Source organism: Sylvia atricapilla, chromosome 24, assembly GCF_009819655.1.
Source record: "Sylvia atricapilla isolate bSylAtr1 chromosome 24, bSylAtr1.pri, whole genome shotgun sequence".
Lineage (NCBI taxonomy): Eukaryota > Metazoa > Chordata > Aves > Passeriformes > Sylviidae > Sylvia > Sylvia atricapilla.
In genome coordinates, this window is record NC_089163.1 from 6800472 (window position 1) to 6822259 (window position 21788).

Sequence of the window (21788 nt, forward strand, 5' to 3'; positions counted from 1 at the left end):
AAAAGAGGGGAAAACGGCACATTTTTGAGGGAAAACCACAGAAGTCACCATAGGAAATGACCAAACAGATGACGGAGGATAAAAGGATAGACACAACAAACATCATATTTTGTGCCTGCGGCATCCCTCACCCTGACCTCTCCGGTACACCGGTGCTTTCCGATGGTGGGTGGGTGAGAGCGATAGATCTAAAAAGGGCTTCTGTCGTGCATGGCACGGGGGGGCTGCTCGCCACCCCTGCGGAATCGACATCAAGAGATTTCGGAAGCACAATTTTTGTAAGAGAGGGCTGCCGGTAACCGCTTGTTCCGGCCCCCCAGCATCAGTGAATAGCAGAGAAAGACTGTGAATTGTGGTGGTGAATAATGCAGCGAGGGCAGTTTTAACCGGTGTATATTGTCGCTCCGGTGTATATTGTCGTGTCCGAGCAAGGGTTGTGAGGTTGGATGGGGTGCAGGTTTAGACACCACGAACGGCAAGAAAGGTTGGGACAATGACTCTTTACACCCTCGGCCGGGTGGATTGTCACATCCCAGGCCAACAGGTGGTGGGGGGCACTGAGCTCCACATCTCTCTATATATAATACATATATTTACATAGGATTACTTTAAGAAAAGCCCTCTGCTAGCATGGGAAAGTTCCTCCTTTACACACCTTCCTCGGCCCAATATCATACTACTACAAAGCTCCCCTCCTCACAAGGCTTCATGGTACACATGTGCGAGGGGACAGTGCCTACGCCACCCATGGGACCCCTCAAAATAGGGGCTGCCAGTCTGCTCAACCCCAGCTGGCAGCTCCCCAGTCCGCAGGGCAGGGGTCTGGTACTGCACTGGGGAGCACTCAGCAGGTCCCGTGATGCTGCAAGTGCTGCGGCACATCCTAGCAGGCTCCAGCTCACTGAACGGCATGGCGTACTCAGGCTCTGGCGGCAGTGGCTCTGCGTACTCATGGTGCTTTCCTGGGACGTCATAGTGGCTCAGAATCAGCGGCAGAGTGTAACCCTCTTCCAGGAGTGGCTTGAAGGTGGAGGGACCTGTCTGGCTGCTGGGACTCACCTGCACCAGGTCTGGCTCAGCGTACTCTGAAACAGGGAGGCTGCCATGTCAGGAGGGTCATGGTGCTGTGGCAGAGGTGGGTGGAGTGGGTTGAAAAACTGAGCATGTTTGGCACCCACCCATGGAGACACCCCACATTCCTCTACCACACCACAGAGAAGTGGATCTCCTGCTGTCCTCAGCCACCCTCCAGTGCCAACAGCTGTAACTGAGGTGGACTACTACTACTAAATAATGTGTGGTGTTATTACAATAAATTATAATAATTAATCATAATAATTAAATGGTCATGTCTAATTTATCAGGGCACCCCTGTTGCACAGGACCACGATGCAGGAGAGGTCAGACCAGAATGGGGAGGGATGTGCAATCAGGAAGATTTGGCTCGTGCTCTGGGCTGAGAGACCAGTTCATACCCTGACGTCCCTGTTACCTGGTGAATGCGTCTGGCTGAAGTCCCCTGGTGTGGGGGCCATGGGGAAGGAGGCCAGGCTGGGGGCTGGCAGGGTCTGCAGGGAGCAGACCTGGCTCAACTCCAGTTTGGGGTACCCTGGGGAGGTAGAGGAAACCCTCAGTTGTCACAGGCTGTCACCTGGACGTGCAGGTACTCCTGGGGGGTGGGACAAGTCCGAGCTTGGCAGCAGTACCAGTTAAACCAGCTGCACCCCATGGCACACAGACCCCCCATTTATGGGAGGAGTTGTGGACCCTTTTACCTTTTGCGATCCTACAGTTCAGTTCCACTGCTGACTTCCTGCCAAGAGGAGAGGCAAGATGTGGCAAGAGGTCCCAGCTGCTCTGTGCTCACCACCACCCATCTCCTCAAACCCATTGCATGAGGGGCTGCACCCCTTGGGACCTGGTGAGCAGCTGGATGAAGCTGCCACAATTTGGGGAGGTGATGCTGAGTCCCTCAGAGCAAAGCAGGGGACAATACAGGACCAACCTCTTCCTGTGACAAAGGAAAGCCAGGAGCAGGAGGCAGGAGCAGAGGAGCACAAAGCTGCCAACGAGCAGCATCACCAGCAATGTGGAACCTGGAGAGGGAGGGCAGTGTCAGTTCACTGGGCCCCCATCTCACCCCTCTGCACCCATAAGAGCCAGGAGCCCACCTGGGGCCACTAGAGGAGGAAAATCAGTGTGTTCCCCCTGGGGGATGTAGCCCCGGTGGCACCTGTAACACCAAAAGACAATGCTACATCCCAAGGACAGCCCCCCTTAACACCCACCTGCCTTCTCTGGGTCCAGGGCGATGCCAGGGATAGGGGTGTGGCTGGCTGAGCGGCTGGTGGGTTCAAGGACCTCCCTGGGGACACTGGGCACTACAGGACAGAGCAGGGACCATGACTGCAGGACCACCACTGTGTACACAGGGAAGTGAAGGCCCCAGGAGGACATTTTGGACATGGGGGTGTCACGTCCTGTGGAGGGTCTCACCGTAGGGACGAGGTGCGCGGACCCGTTCCAGCTGGCAGCCCACCACAGCCACCTTCATGGCTACGTGCTGGTGCCAGCTCTGCGGTGTGACACGGATGTAGCGGGTGACCATGGGGGGGATAAAAGCGTTGGAGACCTCCCCCTGGCTGTCAGCATTTCCTTCAAACACCTACCGGAGAAGGTGAAGGGTCACCAATGGCCAAATATCCATGGGCAGGGGGGTCTCAGCCCTGTGATGTTCTACCCATGCCCACCTTGTCCTCCTGACCACTGCTACCTCTGTAGGGTCTCCAATTCTTCCCGTCGCGGCTAGAGGAGACATGGTAGGATGTCACATAGTAGTTGTGCTGCTTGGAGGAGCCCTTTGTGATGATGCCTGTGAATGCAGGAGGAGGGTCCCCGCTGTCAGTCAGGGGTTGCAGGGCTGGGGAAGGGCCGCCCTCTACCCCACTGCCCTGTACTCCCAGCTGGAATAACCCCCATCTCTGGGATATTCAAGACCCAGCTGGGAAAGGACTAGGAGGGAGGACATGTTACCTGGCAGAGGGGGATCCTTCTGACCCTGGGAGGGTTTTTAGGTGGCAGATTCCAGAGTGGGACGCTCTGGTCTGCCCCCAGGAACTGATAACCTCCAGCCCTGGCTGCCAGCCTTGCATTCCTCCCTCCTCCAGCCTCTGGCTGTACAATGTCCCCATTTTCCTTGCTGTGGTCGCCAGCCACTGGCACACAAAGCCCCTGCTTTTGGCAGGCTTGGTCCGGACAAAAGACACTCACTGGCACCAGATGCAAGAGCATAATATTAACTTGTTCATCCCAGAAATGGCTACAGATGAGGGGGGCAAACGGACAAAAGGAGGACAGGGCCGGGGGGGGGGGGGGGGGGCTCATGCACTCTGCATCTCAGTTTGCACCAGTAAAACCATGGCACAACGAACTCCACTGCATCCTGGGAGTTATGGGGGGTGCAACTGCCCTGGGCAGTTTTATGGGGATCAGTGAAGCTGGCCCAGTGGGAGGACAGTGGTCAGGGTGGCATGGGGACACAGGCAGCATTTGTCCCTCTCTGATGGCCAACTCTCACCTGTGACATTCCTTCGGGTGCCCAGGTCCAGCTCCAGCCAGGCAGCCTTGGCACCAGGTTCGGCTGCCCAGGAGTGGCCAGTGGTGCTGAGTGCTGCTCGTTCAGCTACCCAGGCTCGCTCCTGGCCCAGCACATTCACCTCGTTCCACCAGGATGAGGCATTGAAGGCGACCACCTCCAGCACATCATCACAGGCTGGGGACAGGAGACAGCACACTGGGAACCCCAAAACCTCAACCAGGCACATGGGGGTGGCATCAGGTCGAACAGCTAAAATTATGCTTTAATTTCAGGGGAAATGGGGAAAAATACCCTTGTGGAATATGAGTCGCTTCTCGGAGAGAGATCCCCTGTGTGGAAGAAAGCATCAGATGGGGTGAACAAACCCTGGGGTCTCTGAAACTGAGGGGTGGCAGTTTCCAAGTGTCAGTATGGGTGGGTACCACAGCTCCATGTGGAGTGCAGCCCCAGCCACTCCTCACCCACCTTTTGGAGTGGAGCCCGTTGGCAAAGGCTGACTCATAGAGCGTGATCCCCTTCTCCCGGGACAGGGTGATCTGCCCGCCCAGCTCATCCGCAATCACCCCAGCATGCACAGCTGCCTTGCACAGCACTGATGTCTGCAGGGAGCGGGGAGTAAGGGCAGATCCCCACGGCAGGCCCAAGCACCCCAAGGCAACACTCATAACCTCTGGGTTGCTGGTGGTGACAAGCAATGGCCACACATGCTGTGGGGACCATCCCTGGTGGGTGCACCATGGTCCCCATACTTACGTCCCGGTAGCCCTGGCGAGGGTTGCCCCAGATGTCTCCATGGATGTCCTTGCAGCCTGCAGGGCAGTATACACTGAAACACATGGTAAGGGGTGGGTCAGGGCTCCCTGCCATCCAACCCCCTCTGCATACCTGCTCTGCTTCCCATCCCACTGGATCTGTACCTCAGGAGAGGGATGGGGATGATACCAGGACTGATGGGGATCCCTGCAGCAAGGGACAACAAAATGGAACCATTCCCCACCCTCGACCACTCACCTGACATGCTCCTGGGTGTAGTGGGTGCCTCGAACCAGGCAGGAGACCAAGTCTGCAACACAGAGACACCCCAGGGTGAGGAACCTCCACCTGAACCACGACATACACCCACTTCTGCCCCAGAGCACCCCATTCCCCTTCCGGACTGAATCCTGCTCCTCATTTGGGTTCTGCCCTTCATGCTCCCATGTCTGGAGGGACAGGGAAGGATGGCCCCTTGGTCCCGGCAGTCATTGGCCCCATGGCACAATCTATGGTGTCTGTGGCTCTGTCTGATATTGGACTGCCACTGACTTGGGGGTTCAACATTTTCGAAGGGGTCCCAGCTGGCTGTATGGCCTGCAGGTCTCCCATGTTTGCCCCTCGCCAGGGAGAACATGGATGTTCAGGGAGCTCAGGGCAATGGGAGCTCATCCTGGGGTCAGCAAGGAGCTTCCTTCATGCTCCTGCATGGCCCAGGACACATCCCAGGGGTGTCTCTGCATCCCAGGGGATGCTGCCCCCATACCTGGGTGCTGCGAGGTGGCGTAAGACAGGAGGAGGCCTCGTCCTGAGCGGTGGCTGGTGCTGTTGAACAGGACAGTCACAGTGCTGGAGTTTGTCACCAGGAGTGGGGCAGAAGGGACGGAGTTCCTGCAGTAGGGCCCTGCCAGCAGGGATAGCACCGTGGACAGGATTTGGCATCCTTGGGGACACGCTTGGGCACCTGGACCCAGGACTTCACCTCCCCCAGCTTGGCCCTTGCCAGGGCCAAGGGGGGCTCAGGCATTTGGGCTGTGCTCATTCTGGTCCCAGAGTTGTTCCACATCCCAGGTGGCCCGTCCCCAAGGTAGTCCCAGCACCAGGGTGCTGAAGGGTAGTCCCATGCAGCATGGCTGCATGTCAGGCTGGTCCCATCCTGAGGATGGTCCCATGCCAGGGCAACTTCATGACAGGGTGGTCCCATGCCCAGGCTGGTCTCAGCCCCAGGGTGGCCCCATTGCCCTCACCGGGCACCTGCCACCACATATCCCACTACAGACACTGGTACATGTGACATCACCCCACGGGACCCCAAAATGGGAGCTGTTCCCTTGTCTCCTCCCCATGTCCTCTTTCACAGGTGCTGCTGAAGCTGCCTCCTAAACTGCCCCTTCCCCCGCCCATTTAATCCACATTAATTTGCAATTCCATCTCCCTGATTAAAACTTCAGCTTAGCAGGCAGGCGGATTCCTTAGGGACATCTCTGGTCTCAGCCGGGGACAGAAGGTGGCTCCAATCCCTGGACTGCCATCACCCCATCCCATACATTGCCCTGCTCTGTATCATGCCCATCACCAAGGCCTCTGGCCACCCAGATATGTTTTGAGCAAATGCCATCGTTGTCCTGGGGACAGGGAGCTGTGTCCTTGTGTTCCCTTGGGGATGCTGGTGACACCTTCCCCTTTGCCTCAGTTTCCCTACCCTGACCCACATCCTCATCCTGGCTGGGTCATATTGAACAGGGAGGTTGATCCCATGGTACATGGGACACATGAGCATGCAGAGATGCAACACACGTGACAGAACTGAGGTCTGCACGATATGCAGATGAGATGCAGATTTCTTTTCCACCAGTTGCCAGATGCCAGTGCTGCCCTGGGTCAGTGGTGCCACCTCTGTATGGATCTCAGTGACAGTCTGGGAGCTGGGAACGCTTCAGTTGCCGCCCCCATAGGGACCCTGCCACGTCCCAACAGAATGAGGCCAAGGGCCAGACACTGGCTCTGAGTCAGTGGGAAGGAGCCCACAGCCTCTGCTTGCTCCAGACGCTTCCTGAAAAACATCTGGGACTTCTCAAGGGCCAGCGTCAGCCGCAGGAGAGGGAGATGAACCAAAGCTCTGTGTCATGCTGGCATGGCCCTGGTGGCACCCAAAGGGGCTGTGGGTGCCTGGCCACTTCCCCCAGCCCCCCAAGAGCATTATCTGGGGGTTCCCCTCTTTCCCACATTGCTGTGTCTCAGCCTGGAGCCAGGATGTCTTTTAGCTTTGGGGACAATTATGTCCCTGAGGCCATAGCAGATGGGATGGGGACCAGGGACCTTGCATGCTGTCACCCCTCTGGGGACCAGCCCACAAAGAGTGAAAGCCCTGAAGAACAGGCAAAACTCCCAGTCCCATGGATCCAAGCCAGCTCCTTTCCATCCCATCGCATCTCCTGCGCAGCCCCTGCCCCTCACCAGAGCTGCTCCTCCATCCTACCCCATCACTTGATGCTTTCCCCCATTTTATCCCCCAAGATATTTTCCCTAGCACTCATCATGTTCTCAGTACTGTCAAATCCCTCCAAGACCATTACATCTGTCTGGGAAAATCCTGGAAGCATTAGGGCAGTGGCTGGGCTGACTAATTAATTATTCAGTGGCAGCGTCTGGTCCCATCTAGGCATTCCCTCCCCCAATCTTGGCAATAATCATCTTGGGTACCTGCCCCCTCAGATATCCCCATTTGCAAAAATCCCCATTACTCTCCTTTGTTATCCTCCTCCTTGGATATCACCCCCTCTATTTGGGTACCCCATTCCTCAGGTATCCCCATCCTTGGATATTTCTCTTCTTTGTATAACCCACTCACGAGATATTTGGTACCCTTCATCCTCCAATATTCCCCTCCTTGGATACCCCCTCCTCGAATATCCCCTTCCTTAGGTACTGCCCCACTTGGTTACCCTCCTCCTTAGATATTCTCCCTCCCCATATTGAAGTCAGCTAAAACCCCAGATTTTCCTGATATTCTCCCTATCCACAACATTGTATCACCCCTGCCTCTGTTCTCCCAGGATCCCCCCTACCGTAGGCAGTGCCAGTCAGGGGGTCAGCAAGCAGCAAGGAGCTGTGGGCACAGTGCTCCGAAGGCTCCAGATCTACATCCCCAAATGCCAGGAGTAGGGAGGTGCCCGGGGGGGCTTGGAGCCGCCAGCAGCACATGGTGTGGTTGGGATACGTGCCCGGGTAGTTCTTGGAGCTCAGGGTGCCACTGTGGGGTGTCAGCAACGTGTGGCCACAGCCATTTCCTGCAGAGACACCGGGAAGAGGGCTCAGACAGGCAGTTCCCTGCCTCAGTTTCCCCCCTTGGTGAGACCCCCAGAACAACCTCTGGGCACCTGCAGCCTCTTCAAATGTTTTCCTCATCTAAAGCATAATTTTCTGGTGGCTTTAATGGATGCTCCTGGCACTGGGAACTGTCCACAGGGAGATGCAGGGATGAAGCTGCCATAGCTTCCCCCACAGCCACCCAGCACACTCCTCAATCTCCAGCTCCTCTACATCCCCCAGTCCAGGAGAACCGCAATTTGGGGGGATATAAAAGGATTCAGGGAGAGAATATCTCCACTCCATGGGGCTGTACAGCATTGGGCAGCCCCTGGGACCCCTCAACTGCAGCCTTGACCTTGAGGATAACCTTGGGCAGCTGCATCTCCATTGCCTCCTTCCCAGGATGAAGCCAAACCCACCACAAAAGGGGCTTTTCTCTGGGCTCACTGCCTCTGGCCATGAGGGAATATCCTGGAAATAAGCTGAAAGCATTCAGTGTTGAGACCCGGCTGGAATTTCTGGGCAGGACTGGGGTGCAGGGAAAGGTGGGAAGCACCACTCAGCCCCACTGTGTGGGCTGGGCATTTGTAGGGGTCCAGTGCTCAACACCTCCTCTTCACATCCCCCAAAAGCTGTTTCTCCTGCCAAGCATCATCCTGGCACAGCCAGAAAGAAAAGGGATGGTAGGCATAGATTTGCCCAGCCTTGGCTCCCCCCGCTGTCGCTGGGAGACGACACAAAGCGCCAGCAAGGGAAAATCCTGCAGGGATAAAAAAGGAGAGGGATGGACATGAAAGATGCCAGTCCCCCCACAGAGCGCCCTCCTCCCCAGCCTGTGGGAGGGGCCGGCTCCGAACTGGGGGAGGTTTATCCTGTGGGACTGGGAGAAATCACCAACTTTATCCCTTTCTGGGCAGTGTCTGCTGACACAGCAGAGCAGGGAAGGATCAGAGCCTCCAAGAGTGAGGGCTAGGGGGGAAGTGGGAACCCCAGGGCTGCCAGGGCAATAGCTCCAAGAAGGGTGCTCTGCTGGATGAGAGAAATTTGGGGTATCTGGGGGGAGTTTCTATCACAGAAAGTCAAAGCCATTGGGATCTGCATGGAACACCCTGCATGGCCAGAACAACTGGACATGTGAGTCCAACTGGGGGGTCTTGGATGGATCCCCCAGCTCCATATACATACTGGTGGTGCAGAGGAGCCATGGTGACCCATTAGGGGAAAAAACAATCCAAGGAAAGGAAATCTTTGTTAAAAACATCCTGAGTGTGACCAGCGCATGCCGGGAGGGAATGCCAGAGATAAACTGAGAACTGTGGGCACTCCTGGGAATTTGGCTCCAAAGATGCTACGGAGGGGCCAGCAATAGCCAAGACAGAGCCACGGGGGCTTGCCCCCAGCCACAGAAACTTTACTCCCCTCCCAAAAAATGTGAAAACTGGATTTCCGGTGGGTGAGGGTGAACTCCGAGCAGAGCCTCGCTGGGGTCATTCCTGCCAGGGATTTGTTTGTTTTCTCACAGGATGTAAGAAAGACACAACAGGGCAATGCTCCGATAAAAGTCCAGCACACTCCTGCCTCTGTCATGCTGCCGGCCCCAGGAAAGCCCCCTCGCGTCCACCAGTGAGTTTGGGATGCGTTGCATGATGAAACCCGTTGCATGATGAGCCCCAAATCATACTTGGGGAACGTAGCGGGATTCTGCCTCCAGTGATCCCAGCCTGTCCCTGTGGCCTCAGTTTCCCCTCGAGGAGAATAATGCCTTGAATGACCCGTCGTTGTTTCCTCTCTCTTGGATGAGTTGGGGACGAGTGACACCGGGAAACACAAACTTTGGGATCACGTTTGGGTGAACATTCCCGCGCGGTCGTCCTGAACCCGCGGCCACAAATCCCCCCAGGAGCGACGCTGTCGGGCTCCGCGGCATTCCCGGGATGGAGCCCACTGACCGGCTCTCCCGGCTCTGCATGTAAGCTCCAGCGATTCTCTTAACCTTGGATGAGGGGTTCCCTAGGAAAGCCTAGCACGCGGGATAGAGCCGAACGCGGGACTCTCGAGACACTCGGGGTAGTCGCCACCGGAGGCAGCTACAAGAGAGAGCTGGGGATGCTGCGGGGAAAATGGGCGAGTGCACGAGCGGCGTGATGCGAGAGTGGTGGAAGCAGGGACAGAGCTCGTCCCGTCCGGTACCAGAGCAGAGGGACACTGGGGACCCTGTCCCGGACCAGTACCAAGACAGAGGGACGGCGGGGACCCCGTCCGGTCCGGTGCTGGGACAGAGCGACAGCAGAGAGCCCGTTCCGGAAAGGAACCGGGGCAGGCGCACCACGACGACCTTGTTCCGGTGTGATCTGGTCTGGACACAGCGGCAAACAGTTCCCGGGAGCCCATCCTGGCTCGATCCCGGTCCAGACACAGCGAAGAGCCCGTCCTGGACCGTCCCGGAGCAGAGGCGAGCTCGTCCAGTCCCCCCTTCCCAGTCTCCATCCCTCACCAATTTCCGCTCCCATCCCGGCGAGCGAAGCGGAAGCTCCGGGGGTACTGGTGGGAGAGGGGCTCCCCGTGACGCGTGCCGGTGTGGGATGTCCCGCCATAGGTGCTCCGCAACCAGCACTCACCGTCCTGTGCGCCGGCCGAGCGCAGCCCCAGAGGGCCGAGCAGGAGGCAGCGGCGGACCAACACCAGCGCCAGCGCCCCCGGAGCCGCCCCGCCGACAGCCCGCATCCTCCTCCCGCCGCCGCCGCCCCAGCTCCGTCGCGGCTCCGCAGAGCTGTCGCCCCGGGCCGGCCCCCCCCCCCCCCCCCGTCATGGCGCGCCCATTGGCTGCGGCCGCCCGACCCAGCGCCACCATTGGTTTGTCTCGTTGTCAGTCGACCGGCTCGTGCGGCGGGGGCAATGGGGGATTCGGCGGGTCGGCCGTGGGAGGTCCCGGTGGTCCCGCCGGGGTTGACTTGGGGCGGGGCGAGAGATACCCGGTAGCCCGTTCCACGACCCGCTGCTGGGATCAAGGGGGAGGGAACCTCGCCGTGACACCCTGGCCGGCAACTCGTGTCCTGGGCTGGCGGGCGACGCTGCGGAGGCGATACTGCCGGCGGCCACCAGGGAGCAGCACAGCGCGCGTGCTTCACCGTTCGGCCCCTTTAAAGCAGGCGGTGGCCGGAAGTGTTGGCGGCCGAGGCCGCGGCGGGCATTGCGCATGCGTTGCAGCTGCCCGGCCCGCCTCCCCCCCCCCCCCCCCATCCCCCCGTTCCCCCGTCCCACAGCCCCCGGTCTCGGCCGCTCGCCGACGGTAAGACCCAGTCGGCGCCGCGCTACAGGGGCCGGGAGGGGTCATGCGCCGCGAAGGGGCGGGGCGAGGCGGGAGGGGGCCTGGCCCCGCCGAGAGCGGAGGGAGGGGTCGCCGCCGTACGTGCCGCCGCCGCTGCCGCGAGGGCGGGCGTCGCGCGCGCGCCGCTCGGGGGTGGGGGGGGAGGGGGGCAGACGGAGGGGTAGCCACCGCCGGGGGGGGGAGGCCACGCCCCTTCCCCGGGCAGACCACGCCCCTTCGCGGCTGTGCGCGCCGCGGGGCGGCCTCGCGGGTCGCCTCTCACGTGACCTCTCGACCCCAGCGCGAGGGCGGCGGCGACCCCCGAACCGCGGCCCGGAGACCCCGCGGGGCCCGGAGGATTCCCCTGTGTAGCGCCCTCCACTTAAGGCCTCGGCGCGATCGCCGCCGCGATTTTTCCGTGTCCTATTGACCTCCCGCGCCAGATATCCTGGGGAAGACCTGCCGTGTCTCGAGGGGTCCTGGGGGGGGTGGAGGGGAGGTCTGTCTTTTCCCCGGAGCGGGATGACGTGCAGGGGCCTACGGGAATCCCACACTTGGAGCCGGGGGTGGGCGCGTGGCCCCTGTGCCGGCGGCTCCCCAGGTTTGTCCTGGTGTATCCCAGCCCAGGGGATATCGAGCCCCCCGTCACCCACCAGGAGATACTGACCTGAAATCTCTGAGATTTAGATGGGATACTGAGAATAAATTCTTCCCTGTGAGGGTGGTGATGCCCTGGCATCGGTTTCCCAGAGAAGCTGTGGCTGCCCCTGGATCTCTGCAAGTGTCCAAGGCCAGGCTGGACATTGGGGCTTGGAGCAACCTGGTCGAGTGGAAGGGTGTCCCTGCCATGGCAGGGGGTGGACAAGATGAACTTTTAGGTTCCTTCTCACCCGAACCATTCCACGATTCTGAGACTGGCTTTTCCAGCAGCTTGCAGACCCCAGGCTTGCAGGGATCATCTCCAGCCCTACTCTATAACAAAACCACTTCTGTGCCTCGTGCACAACCATAGGCACATCCCCTGGGAATGCCGCTTCTCCGGGACCTCCTATCAGGTCTTCCTGAGGTAGCACCACACCTTGACACCAGCTTCTGCTGGGAAGGATCATCCACATGCATATTCATGGTAGTGAGGGATCAGAGCATGCTAGGGGTGTACCAGAGCATCCCAGTGGTGGCTGGAAGCATTGCTGGTCAGGCCCAGCAGGAGCAGCTCTGTGTTGGAAACAAATTCTTGCCAAAACCCACCCAATGTGTTTTTTTTTTCCTTGATGCCAGTTTGGTGGGGTTCAGAGCTGGAGAGAGCTGCTGGCTTGGGAAGTTATGAGTGGGATGACACTGGGGGGATCTGCCTCTGGGATGTGTTCCCAGCTTTCGTGATCCACAGGGAGGAGAAAATCTCACTGGGTTCATATGAGAGATGGCGAATGCTGAGGTGAGCGTCCCTGTGGGTGATGTTGTGGTTGTACCAAGTGACGGGAATGAAGGGGAGAACCCAGAGGATACCAAAACCCAAGTGATCTTGCAGCTCCAGCCAGTGCAGCAAGGGTGAGTAGGATGGTACTGGTGTGACTGGGAGGTGTGAGGTGGGGTGGGGATAGAGCATCACTGTGTTTCCAGGTTCTGTGCCACGTGTAGGAGAGAGAAAATACAACAGATTAAATCTTTTATGTGTATGGCTGTCATGGGGCCTCCAAGGGCTGTGAGGCTGTGTTGGTGCAATGCTCCTGGATCGTGGAAGCAGTGCTGTCCCAATCCTTCTCTTCCTTCTCCAGTCCCAGGATTGTTTTTTTGCCATACCTGCAGCTGCTGGATGTGGTGGTCTGTGTGTTCAGATCTTCATGTGCCTCTGTGCCAGCTCTCCCCTAAAATAATCCTCTTCTAAAATAAAGTGGGCTGGGGATGCAGAGGGAATTTTGTAGCTCCCTAGCAGCTGCTGCAGACAGTGGCTTCATCTTCACTCTGGATCAATTAGGATGAAAAAAAACTGGTTCTAGTTTGTTAATATTTGCAGGGCTGGGTGGCTGTGGGCCTGACAGTGACTTCCCTTCGTGGTCATCTGTGCTGCAGTGTCACACAGGGCTGGAACGGAAATCCTGGGACACTGGGCTCTGCTTCCTGTTGTTCGAGGGTGACAGAAAGTAGAGGAAAAGGGCCAGGGAAGTCTGCAGAGCTGTCTCAGTGGCTCTGGCAGAGTGGAGGGTGGGATGACAGCACTGGGAATGCTTCTCTGTGTGTCAGCCCTTGGGGTTACTAGTGTTTTGTTTTATTAGCAGTCACCAAAAAATTTCTGGTGATTGAAACTGTATCACACAAAATTAATGTCCCTTGAGGACTGGCAAAAAAGACATTTACTTAATTTTTTAACCCTGTGCTGTGAATCCTAATTTCACATTATTTATTTGTTTACGGATGGCCACTTTCATCACAGGATTTACCAAGAGGGCTCTGAGGCCAGTGCTGCTGTAGTGGCCGTGGAAACTCACACCATCCACAAGCTGGAAGAAGGGATTGGTGAGTTCCCACTTGGTGTGGATGAATCCCCTCCTGTGCAGAGCTGGTGTCTCTTGTTTGCTGGGTTTCCTTCTGGCTCTGCCCCTGCAGATGCTGATTCCCAGGCATGGATGTGGGTACAGGGGCTGGGCATACTCTGGAATAAGAATCTGCTGTAACTGCTTGGTCTGTCCTGGAAGTGAGATCCTGGCTCTCCTGCAATGAATGGTAAGGGCTCCCATGGGGTCCAGGGGAGCCGGGATGTCACCTTAGTCCTGGCGTGCAGACACTGACAGCAGGAATGATAGTGATGAGGGCGTGGTGGCTGAAGCATCAGGCACTGGTTGTGAGGTCTTTGCTGAACCAACTGTCTGATGGTTTGGATTGGATGTTCATAAGAACCGAGCAGGTTGGCTCCAAGTGCTCTCTGCCATGCTGAGCAGTGTGTGGGAAAAGGCTCCTGTCACTGGGTGCAGTCACTAGATCTTGAGTAGAGTTCTTCCTCTGTGGATATGGATCTTTTGGTAGGATTAACAGAAACTCTGCACGTGAAGAGAATATATTATCAGTAAATATCTGATATTGTTGCTTAAGAGATGCCGGAGCTGCAAGGATCAGAGAGATATCTGTGCTTGAAATTTTAAACCATTTTGTTGTCACTTAGATTATTCTCATTGACACATCCTCCCTTATAGATATGTTGGATTTCTGAGTTCATGTTCCTTATAGATGAGCTTCATTTGGAACATTGTTATACCAAAAAGCAGATGCCAGTTGCTGTTAGAGTTAATCTGAACTAACTCTGAGAAGATGAAGAGAGGACTGATCCTGAACTGGGATCTGCCCCTTTATTTTTTGGTTTCTCAAGTGTAGGTCTCACAACCTACGAGCTTCCAGCTCCCACCTTGTGGGATTGGAGCCTCTTGGGTGGAAAGTTTGATTTTGAGCCATTCCTCCCTCAGACCCCAGCACCCTTGAAACGAGTGAGGAAATTGAAATCGCCTATCCCATCACGTGTGGGGAGAGCAAAGCCATCCTTCTCTGGAAGAAGTTTGTCTGTCCAGGAATTAATGTCAAGTGTGTGAAGGTAAGGGAGAAACTCCCAGTGGATTCATTCTCTGCTCTTTAGGTGTGCTGGTTGGCCTCCACAGGCCAAGTTTTTGTGTTTTATCCTAACTGAGTCCTTGGATTGTTGGTGCCAAGGTTGATTTTTATGGGGAGAAGCATGGAAAAAGGAGCTCAAGGAGGGAAGGATATCACCCACTTCGTATTTCAATTGTATTGGCCCTTGAGGAGGGACTGAAGGCAGGCAGGAGATGTGTTTTGAGATGTGGCAGAGCTTTGCCCCCCTCCCTTTTCCTCAGTGTCCTGGTACTCCACTCCTGTCACTTCCTTGGTGAGCAGGTTGCATAGAGAAGGGAAATCTTGGTGTTACCTTTTCCCACACATAGCAGTGTGACAAGCCCCCTGCCCCTTAGCAGGAACTACTTAAGTCACTGGAGCAAGGCAGAACAGATGCCGAAGATAATACCTGTGTCAGCTGGATGCTGCTGCGCCATTTGATGTAACAACCTCCTGTAATGATCTCCAAAAGGACCATACATGTTCACAGGAGATGATTTGGTTCATATAAAGCCTTCAGTGGTGTTCTTGGTTAGGTCTATGAATACCTATGGTTGGCAGGTCATCCCTACAGATATGGTTCCTGGAGCTGTGAGCATTGCTGTGCCCAGGGAATTAAAGCTGGGAGTGGTCTGAGAAGCAGCTCCTCTCTCTGGGTGGAAGTGAGTGCTCAGATGAGCTGTGTTGGATGTCCCAATCCTCCCAAGTGATATTACCCTATTTGCTGAGCCTTTGTTTGTCTCATTGCCAGTTCAATGACCAACTGATTAGCCCGAAGCACTTTGTTCACCTGGCTGGGAAGTCTACCCTGAAGGACTGGAAGAGAGCCATTCGGCTTGGAGGAATCATGCTAAGGTATTTGACCCTGTCCAGCTGCAGGGCTCCACCCCTGCAGCTGCAGGTTCCCCAGCAGGCATTTTGTCTGCTTTGCAGTCCCCAGAAGGCTTCTTGGAGGCCCACAGTACCCAGCCAGCAGCCTGCAGAGAACCTGACCCCATGATGTGAGGCTCAGGATTCCTCACCCTGGACAGAAGTGGCATCACCTGGGGAACCTGGGGTGGAACAGGACTGAAACTCTGTGTGGGGAGCTGGGAGTTTCTTGTGTTTTTCATTTGAAAGCCTTGCAAGAGGTTTTTTGGGTGCAGAGTGGCCCTGGGATCTCCCTTTCTCTTTCCTTCCCATGGCCATAGCATTCTCGGGTGGAATACTCCCTTTTGTCTCTAGGCTGAGATTTGAGCTGAGCCTGATTTTATCCCCACTCCCTGCACAGGAAGATGATGGATTCGGGGCAGATTGATTTCTACCAACACGACAAAGTTTGCACCAACACCTGTCGAAGCACCAAGTTTGATCTCTTGATCAGCAGTGCCAGAGCACCAGTGCCAGGGCAGCAGAGCGTAGTGCAGACTCCAACCTCAGCTGATGGTAGGAAACCAGTCACCAGTGCCATGGAATTTCTCTCTGATGCTCCTCTCCCTCCTACACACACTTTACACCTTCTCCTCGGGCACATCAGGGCAGTCCCATCAGGAGATTGCTCTGGTTTCTGGGAAAGAAAATGCTTCTCTTGTTGGTTTGGAGAAGTCTTGGCAGCATCTGTCAGTGAGCTCTGCTCTGCTGGACTGGGTAGGCTGGAAAACAGCTGGCATCAAGCAGCTGCTTTCCAGAGAGGCAGCCTTCATAGCAGGAGAAGGACTGAGAGCTTTGCAGGGATCCTTGTTCTGGGATCATCACATGAGCAAACACCTGTGAGAGCTTGCACAGCATTTTCAAATCTATTTTCCATTTGGGAATCTGCTATAAAGGCATGAGTTGGTCCCAGGAGTGAATTTAGAAATGCTATCCTCCTTCAGAACATCCATTAACAGGATGTGGTGTCTGGACAGGATTTGATTGGCATTCCAGCTGCAGGCTCTCAGTGATCCTGTGCTCCAGGCCAGAAATTGATATCTTTGCTGAGGTTGAGGGAAAAAACTATTCCCAGTTGTACCACATCATTAAGCTGGGTGGGTTACATTTCTCTGAGCCCCTTGGTGGTTGACATGCCAGAGTTGTCCATAGGCTAAGGAGAATCTCTTGGAAAGCACCACAGCCAGCTTGAGGTTGCACATTGGTTTAGTCCCAAATTTGATTCATAAACTTAGAATTGCATCAGATCCATTTCCCTTCTATAAACCAGCTGGGACCCCAGCTCCGTTTCGTGAGAGATTAGGGGTGCAGAGCTTCCTGTGATGATGCAAGGGGAGAAGGGTGGCTGGGCTGAGCCTTATTTGTTTCCTTCTTTATTCTGACCCCTTTCTGCTCCCTTGAGGTGGGACTCCAATGTGCAAGGCACATGGTTTTCCTTCCGGAAGCTCCAGAGCTTTTCACAATCACAGTTCCAATGAGAAGCAGCAATATTTGCTTTTAACTGGTTTGGTTGAAAGAAGCCAAGCACAAACCTGATCCAGAGAGTAAAAGAGAGCCTGGGGAGGGATGAAGGGTTGGGAAGCAAAGCAGGGATTCAGGCTGTCAGAGGGAGCTGATGGGGGCTTTCTGGCAGGGAGCATCACCCAGATCGCACTGTCCGAGGAGAGTATGGAAGAGGGGATCGAGTGGAACTCAGCTCTGACAGCTGCTGTCACTGTGGCCACTGAGGAAGGCATGAAAAAGGATACTGATGAGATCTCAGGTAAGCTCAGGGTGCTTGTTGTGTGTTTTGTTCTCCTCTCCTCACCTGTTACATTTTGGAAACCTAAATCTTGCAAATAAGTAAAGTGTGTGCAATGACAAAACTGTCTCCCAGCCCTTTGGATCTCCAGCATTATCCAGGCATCCAGACTTTCTTCCAATGGAGCACCTCACCACTGTAGGTCTTTGGCCCTGTCCTTGTGGCTGATGGATGATATCTCAGAGCAGATGTTACTGGTTACAGTGAGGGGCTTTTCTGTTTTATTCCAAGGATGTGAAACACGTCTGCCAGCCTGGAGCCAGGCTGGAACCAACCAGAGTCATGTTTGTTCCCTGTTGACTCTATGTTCTGTGTCTCTTCTGCCTTGCTTTCCCTTGTTGTATCAGCATGGGAGCTTAGCCAGAATTTCCTCGAATGATGATTTTAAGCTCTACACCTTGCAAAAATGTGAAATGTTGCCTTGATAGTCATGGACTTGCTTAAAAACTTCTTCCCGATTTGCTGCCTGAGCCCATTTTGCTTGGTTTGGGTGTTTTTGTTTTTTTTTTCCACGTCCTGTCCACCCCAATAGCCAAACTACTTTGCAAAGATAGTCACCTTGAAAAGATACACTTGCCCGAGAGGTTTAAGGCGGCCCTGTGGGAAAAAACGCCAAATGCTTGTACATGTTGACTTCTCTTCCTCCTCTTTTGTGCCAGAAGACACGCTGATGTTCTGGAAAGGAATAGCTGATGTGGGGCTGATGGAAGAGGTGGTGTGCAACATCCAGAAAGAGATAGAAGAAGTCCTAAGAGGTGTGCAGCAGCGGTTGGGCCAGTCTCCCTTCCAGATGACAGGTAGGTTGTGAGGAAAAAGCCTCAAAAGGGCAGTTGTAGGCAAAAACCCCAGTGCTAAGGGTCCATTCCACCATGGAAAGCTGGTGAGTCAGTATAGGGAGTGAGTTCCCACTCATTGACTGAGTTGTGGGAGCAGAGTTTGTGTCCTCCGCCTGCCCAGCTGTGAAGTGCCTTTGCTTCAAAGCACAAGCACACACCATTCCATCCTGTTCCCTGAGCAAAGTGACCCTGGCAGCAGATGACTGTCCTCAACTCCCAGCCTTCATGGATGCTTTCCCAGAGCCACTTGGACTGGATTTACTCAAACACTTCTCTGTGACATTGCAGGCTTAAACAGGTCCTGCCTCTCACTTCTTGTTTGGCTTTCACTGGTGCCAGAAAACCTGTTTTGGGGGCTCCCTAATCTGGTTCAGCCCATTCCCCTGTGAACACCTCTTGTTAGTGCTCTTCCTGAGAGAACATCCTTGTAGCCACAAACTTCATTTTACTCAGGATATTTTTTTTTTAATTTTCTAATTTTACTTTGGGCTGATGCATCTTTGTGTCTAGTAGGTGTCAGTTTTTGGAACTGTGAGTGCTTGAAGTCACAATAGACATTTGCACAGCTTTCAGTGGAGCTTGGCATGTTAATGACACTGTCAGCAGCATGGGGTGATAATTTGTAGGTGGAGAGCTCCTTTGTATTTCTGTGATTGCAAATTACACTTTCATTTGCAGCAATTAGGAGCTGCTTGAGTGACACAGCTCTGTCCAATTTGCTTTATTGTGTGAATGGGATTATTTAATCTTGGGATGTCCAAAGGACGAGGGAGTTTGGTTTCCTTTTTTCAGCTGGCCTTTGTGAGAGAACAGAGTTTTAAAAAGCAGTAGAGAATTTTTGGTGTAACAAGAGCATCTTTTGAGTGCCCAAGTCTTAACATCCATGTGCCCTTTCCTTGGAGATGCTGCAGTCCTGAACAATGTTGCCCATACATTTGGCTTAATGGACACAGTCAAGAAGGTACTGGACAACAGGAAAAACCAGACAGAGCAAGGAGAGGAGCAGTTTCTTTACACACTGGCAGGTAAAGTGGCTAGTAAGGGTTCACATCCTGCTGCTACTCTTGGGAATGAACATGACTTTCCTTCCACACAACCCCAATGAATTAGGGTTAGCATTCAATACAGGCTGCCCCAAAACAAGTGCATCCCAATCACTTTCTGTCCTAGTGCTTGAATGGAATTTCCTCTCTCCCCTGTCTCACAGAGAGCAGTTGCTTGGGACATCAGACAGCCCAAAGTCTGTGCCCTTCGCTGCAGATGGGATACTGTGGGCATGAGTCCAATTCCCTCAGGATTAGGGATAGGACCTGCCAGCTCAGTGCTGTGCCATGGTCACCTGAGCCATGGACAGTGTTGTGCTATACCCGAACTAATAAGCCTCTCTGGGTATGGGGTGCTGAACCTCTGCTTGTCTTGGCTATCAGGGATATCTGCTTGTCTTGTGGTGCTATTGGGTGTTCTGCTCAGCATCTCCTGAGCTGAAGCACTGGTGGGGATCCCCAGAGCTGCTCACTGATGTGTCTCCCTCCTCACCATGTCCTGTAGGATCTGCTGTTACCTTGGATGTCCTAGTCCCCTACTTCCCTGGATAAATGAGGTCACTGCGCTACTTCTGGCTCTTAATGTTCTCACTGACAAGGGTTGAGGGGGGTATTTCATTGACTCAGGCATCATGCTAGCTGTCCCCAGTGCATGTGCTTGGCTTGTGGGGAGGTGACCCAGCCAAGCTCAGGGAGCAATTCCAGCTACCTGGTGGAGGGTTTATCCACTCTCCCTTGCAGGTGGGTTTAGCTTGTGGGAAGCATAAATGTCCATCTCCTTGTCAGTAGGAGTAGCCAACAAGTATGGAATGTTACCTGTGTCTTACCTAGGCGCTGGCAGCTGGAACATTAAATAGCTGCTATGTGGGTGGCAGGAGAACGTACTCTTTTCTTCCAGTGCCATTTGATCTAGAGGGAGAAGCCAAGATCAGGCTCACTGGGTAGTTGGGTGACCTCCTGTCACAAACCTGGGAGTGATGGTTGGTTCTGGAGCCCCAGGAGCTCCTGCTTAGTCTTGGTGTGACATGTTGCTCAACCATTCCCTTTGCAGACCTGGAGCGGCAGCTGGAAGAACAGAAGAAACTTGCCAGGGACCAGAAGGCCAAGTCCCAAACCATCCAGAATGTGGTGCTGATGCCCATGAGTGCTCCCAAGCCCCCCAAGAGACCCCGTCTGCAGCGCCCAGCCTCCGCCACCATCCTCAGCCCCTCCACCCCCATCCAGCAGCCTCAGTTCACTGTCATCTCCCCCATTGCCATTGCGCCTGTTGGACAGCAGTTCTCTGTGGGCAACATCCCAGTGGCAACCCTCAGCCAAGGCTCCAGCCCGGTGACTGTTCATACCTTGCCATCTGGCTCCCAGCTCTTCCGATATGCCACTGTGGTTTCATCGTCTAAGACCAGTTCCTCGGACACCGTCACCCTGCACCCATCCTCCAGCCTGGCACTGCTGAGCTCAGCAGCCATGCAGGACAGTGGGGCCCTGGCCAATGTGGCAGCCATGGTCAACCCTGTGGAACTGGTGGCCATGGAGTCTGGCATCACTTCCACCATCCAGGCTGTGGAAGGTACCTCAGATGATGGCCAGACCATCATAGAGATCGACCCAGCGCCAGATCCTGAGGCAGACACAGATGAATCAGAGGGCAAAGCTGTGATCCTGGAGACGGAGCTGAGGACTGAAGAGAAAGTGGTGGGAGATGTGGAAGGCCATCAGCACCAGGTCCATAATGTGGAGATTGTGGTCTTGGAAGACTAGTGGGGAAAGCAGGCAGGCATCAGTTAGGGGAACAGTAGGGAATTTGTTTTATTTCAGGCTTTTTTGTTAAACATCTTTTCCAGCCACCCCATTTATTGCCATGGATATTTTCATTGTACTGTATATTATATATATATATGTAAAATTTTGTTTTTTAAACAAAGCTGGAGAAACATGTGAGACATGGATAAGGCTCTGTCTCCACAGAGCACTGAACAATACCACCTGCGGCAGGGTCAAGGAGACACTGGATCTCTGCTGGACAACCCAACCAGGAGTAGCTAGCCATGCCTCGGTGCTTCTGCTCCAGGGCTGCCCTAGCCTGGAGACTTTATTTGAGAGACAATAATGCTTGAGTGTGGATGTGGCTGTGAGAAGGGGTGGCAGATTTGGGGTGGAACAGGTACCTCATTTGTATTTTTATTTTCCCCAGGGAAGGGAATTCTGTCAGACTCTTCACTGTCACCTCAAATGGGATTTTTAATTATTTTTCTTGCTTTGGGGAGGCCAGCAGTACAATTAATTTATGGTCCATGTTCTCCTCCTTCACACAAATTGTTTTTATATATATATTTTTTTTATTTGTATGCTCTCTCTTGTCCAGATTCCCCAGCTACAAAGCCCTGAGACCTTCTCTCAGGGTCTCTGTATCCTAATCTCTCCTCTTCCCATGGCACTTTTCCCCCATCCCTTTCCCTGCCTGGCAAGGCTCGATGCTGCAAATCCCGCTTGAAGACTCCAAGATCACTTCAGCCTTTTGTATAAGGCAAAAAATATCAACGCAAGCTCAAACTCAGATCCTCCCCCTTGGCTGCTCAGCGCCGCAGGGACCTTTTTGGGACGAACAAAGCATGTT

General features: G+C 54.6%; 2 protein-coding genes and 1 non-coding gene across 8 annotated transcripts; 2 read left to right on the plus strand and 1 right to left on the minus strand.

Annotated features, from left to right (window-relative positions):
- Nucleotides 1–81: 81 nt before the first annotated feature.
- On the minus strand, nt 82–10411 carry LOC136371270 (discoidin, CUB and LCCL domain-containing protein 1-like). Of its 3 annotated transcripts, XM_066335278.1 has the most exons (15): nt 10282–10411; nt 7420–7641; nt 5118–5255; nt 4610–4661; nt 4352–4424; nt 4064–4197; nt 3890–3927; nt 3578–3772; nt 2751–2872; nt 2497–2665; nt 2289–2381; nt 2006–2096; nt 1776–1813; nt 1493–1609; nt 82–1085 (listed from the first exon to the last, which is right to left on the minus strand). In XM_066335278.1, the coding sequence occupies exons 1-15, from the start codon at nt 10385–10387 to the stop codon at nt 697–699; spliced, it is 1977 nt and encodes a 658-aa protein (XP_066191375.1). In that variant the 5' UTR covers nt 10388–10411; the 3' UTR covers nt 82–696. The 3 variants fall into 3 exon arrangements, with proteins under 3 accessions (XP_066191375.1, XP_066191373.1, XP_066191376.1); XM_066335276.1 differs by lacking the exon at nt 10282–10411 and having other exon boundaries at nt 7420–7897; XM_066335279.1 differs by lacking the exons at nt 1493–1609; nt 10282–10411 and having other exon boundaries at nt 7420–7903.
- On the plus strand, nt 191–319 carry LOC136371424 (U11 spliceosomal RNA). Its single transcript, XR_010745339.1, has one exon. It is a non-coding gene; the product is annotated as a U11 spliceosomal RNA (small nuclear RNA).
- A 122-nt stretch (nt 10412–10533) lies between the features above and the next one.
- Nucleotides 10534–21487, plus strand: GMEB1 (glucocorticoid modulatory element binding protein 1). Of its 4 annotated transcripts, none has more exons than XM_066335281.1 (10): nt 10535–10952; nt 12358–12518; nt 13402–13484; nt 14426–14550; nt 15337–15440; nt 15856–16010; nt 17128–17256; nt 17958–18092; nt 19034–19156; nt 20226–21487. In XM_066335281.1, exons 2-10 carry the CDS (start codon nt 12391–12393, stop codon nt 20930–20932), a joined length of 1689 nt encoding a protein of 562 aa, XP_066191378.1. In that variant the 5' UTR covers nt 10535–10952; nt 12358–12390; the 3' UTR covers nt 20933–21487. The 4 variants fall into 4 exon arrangements, with proteins under 4 accessions (XP_066191379.1, XP_066191378.1, XP_066191377.1 ...); XM_066335280.1 differs by having other exon boundaries at nt 10537–10952; nt 17955–18092; XM_066335282.1 differs by lacking the exon at nt 19034–19156 and having other exon boundaries at nt 10534–10952; nt 17955–18092.
- The last annotated feature ends 301 nt before the right edge of the window (nt 21488–21788 follow it).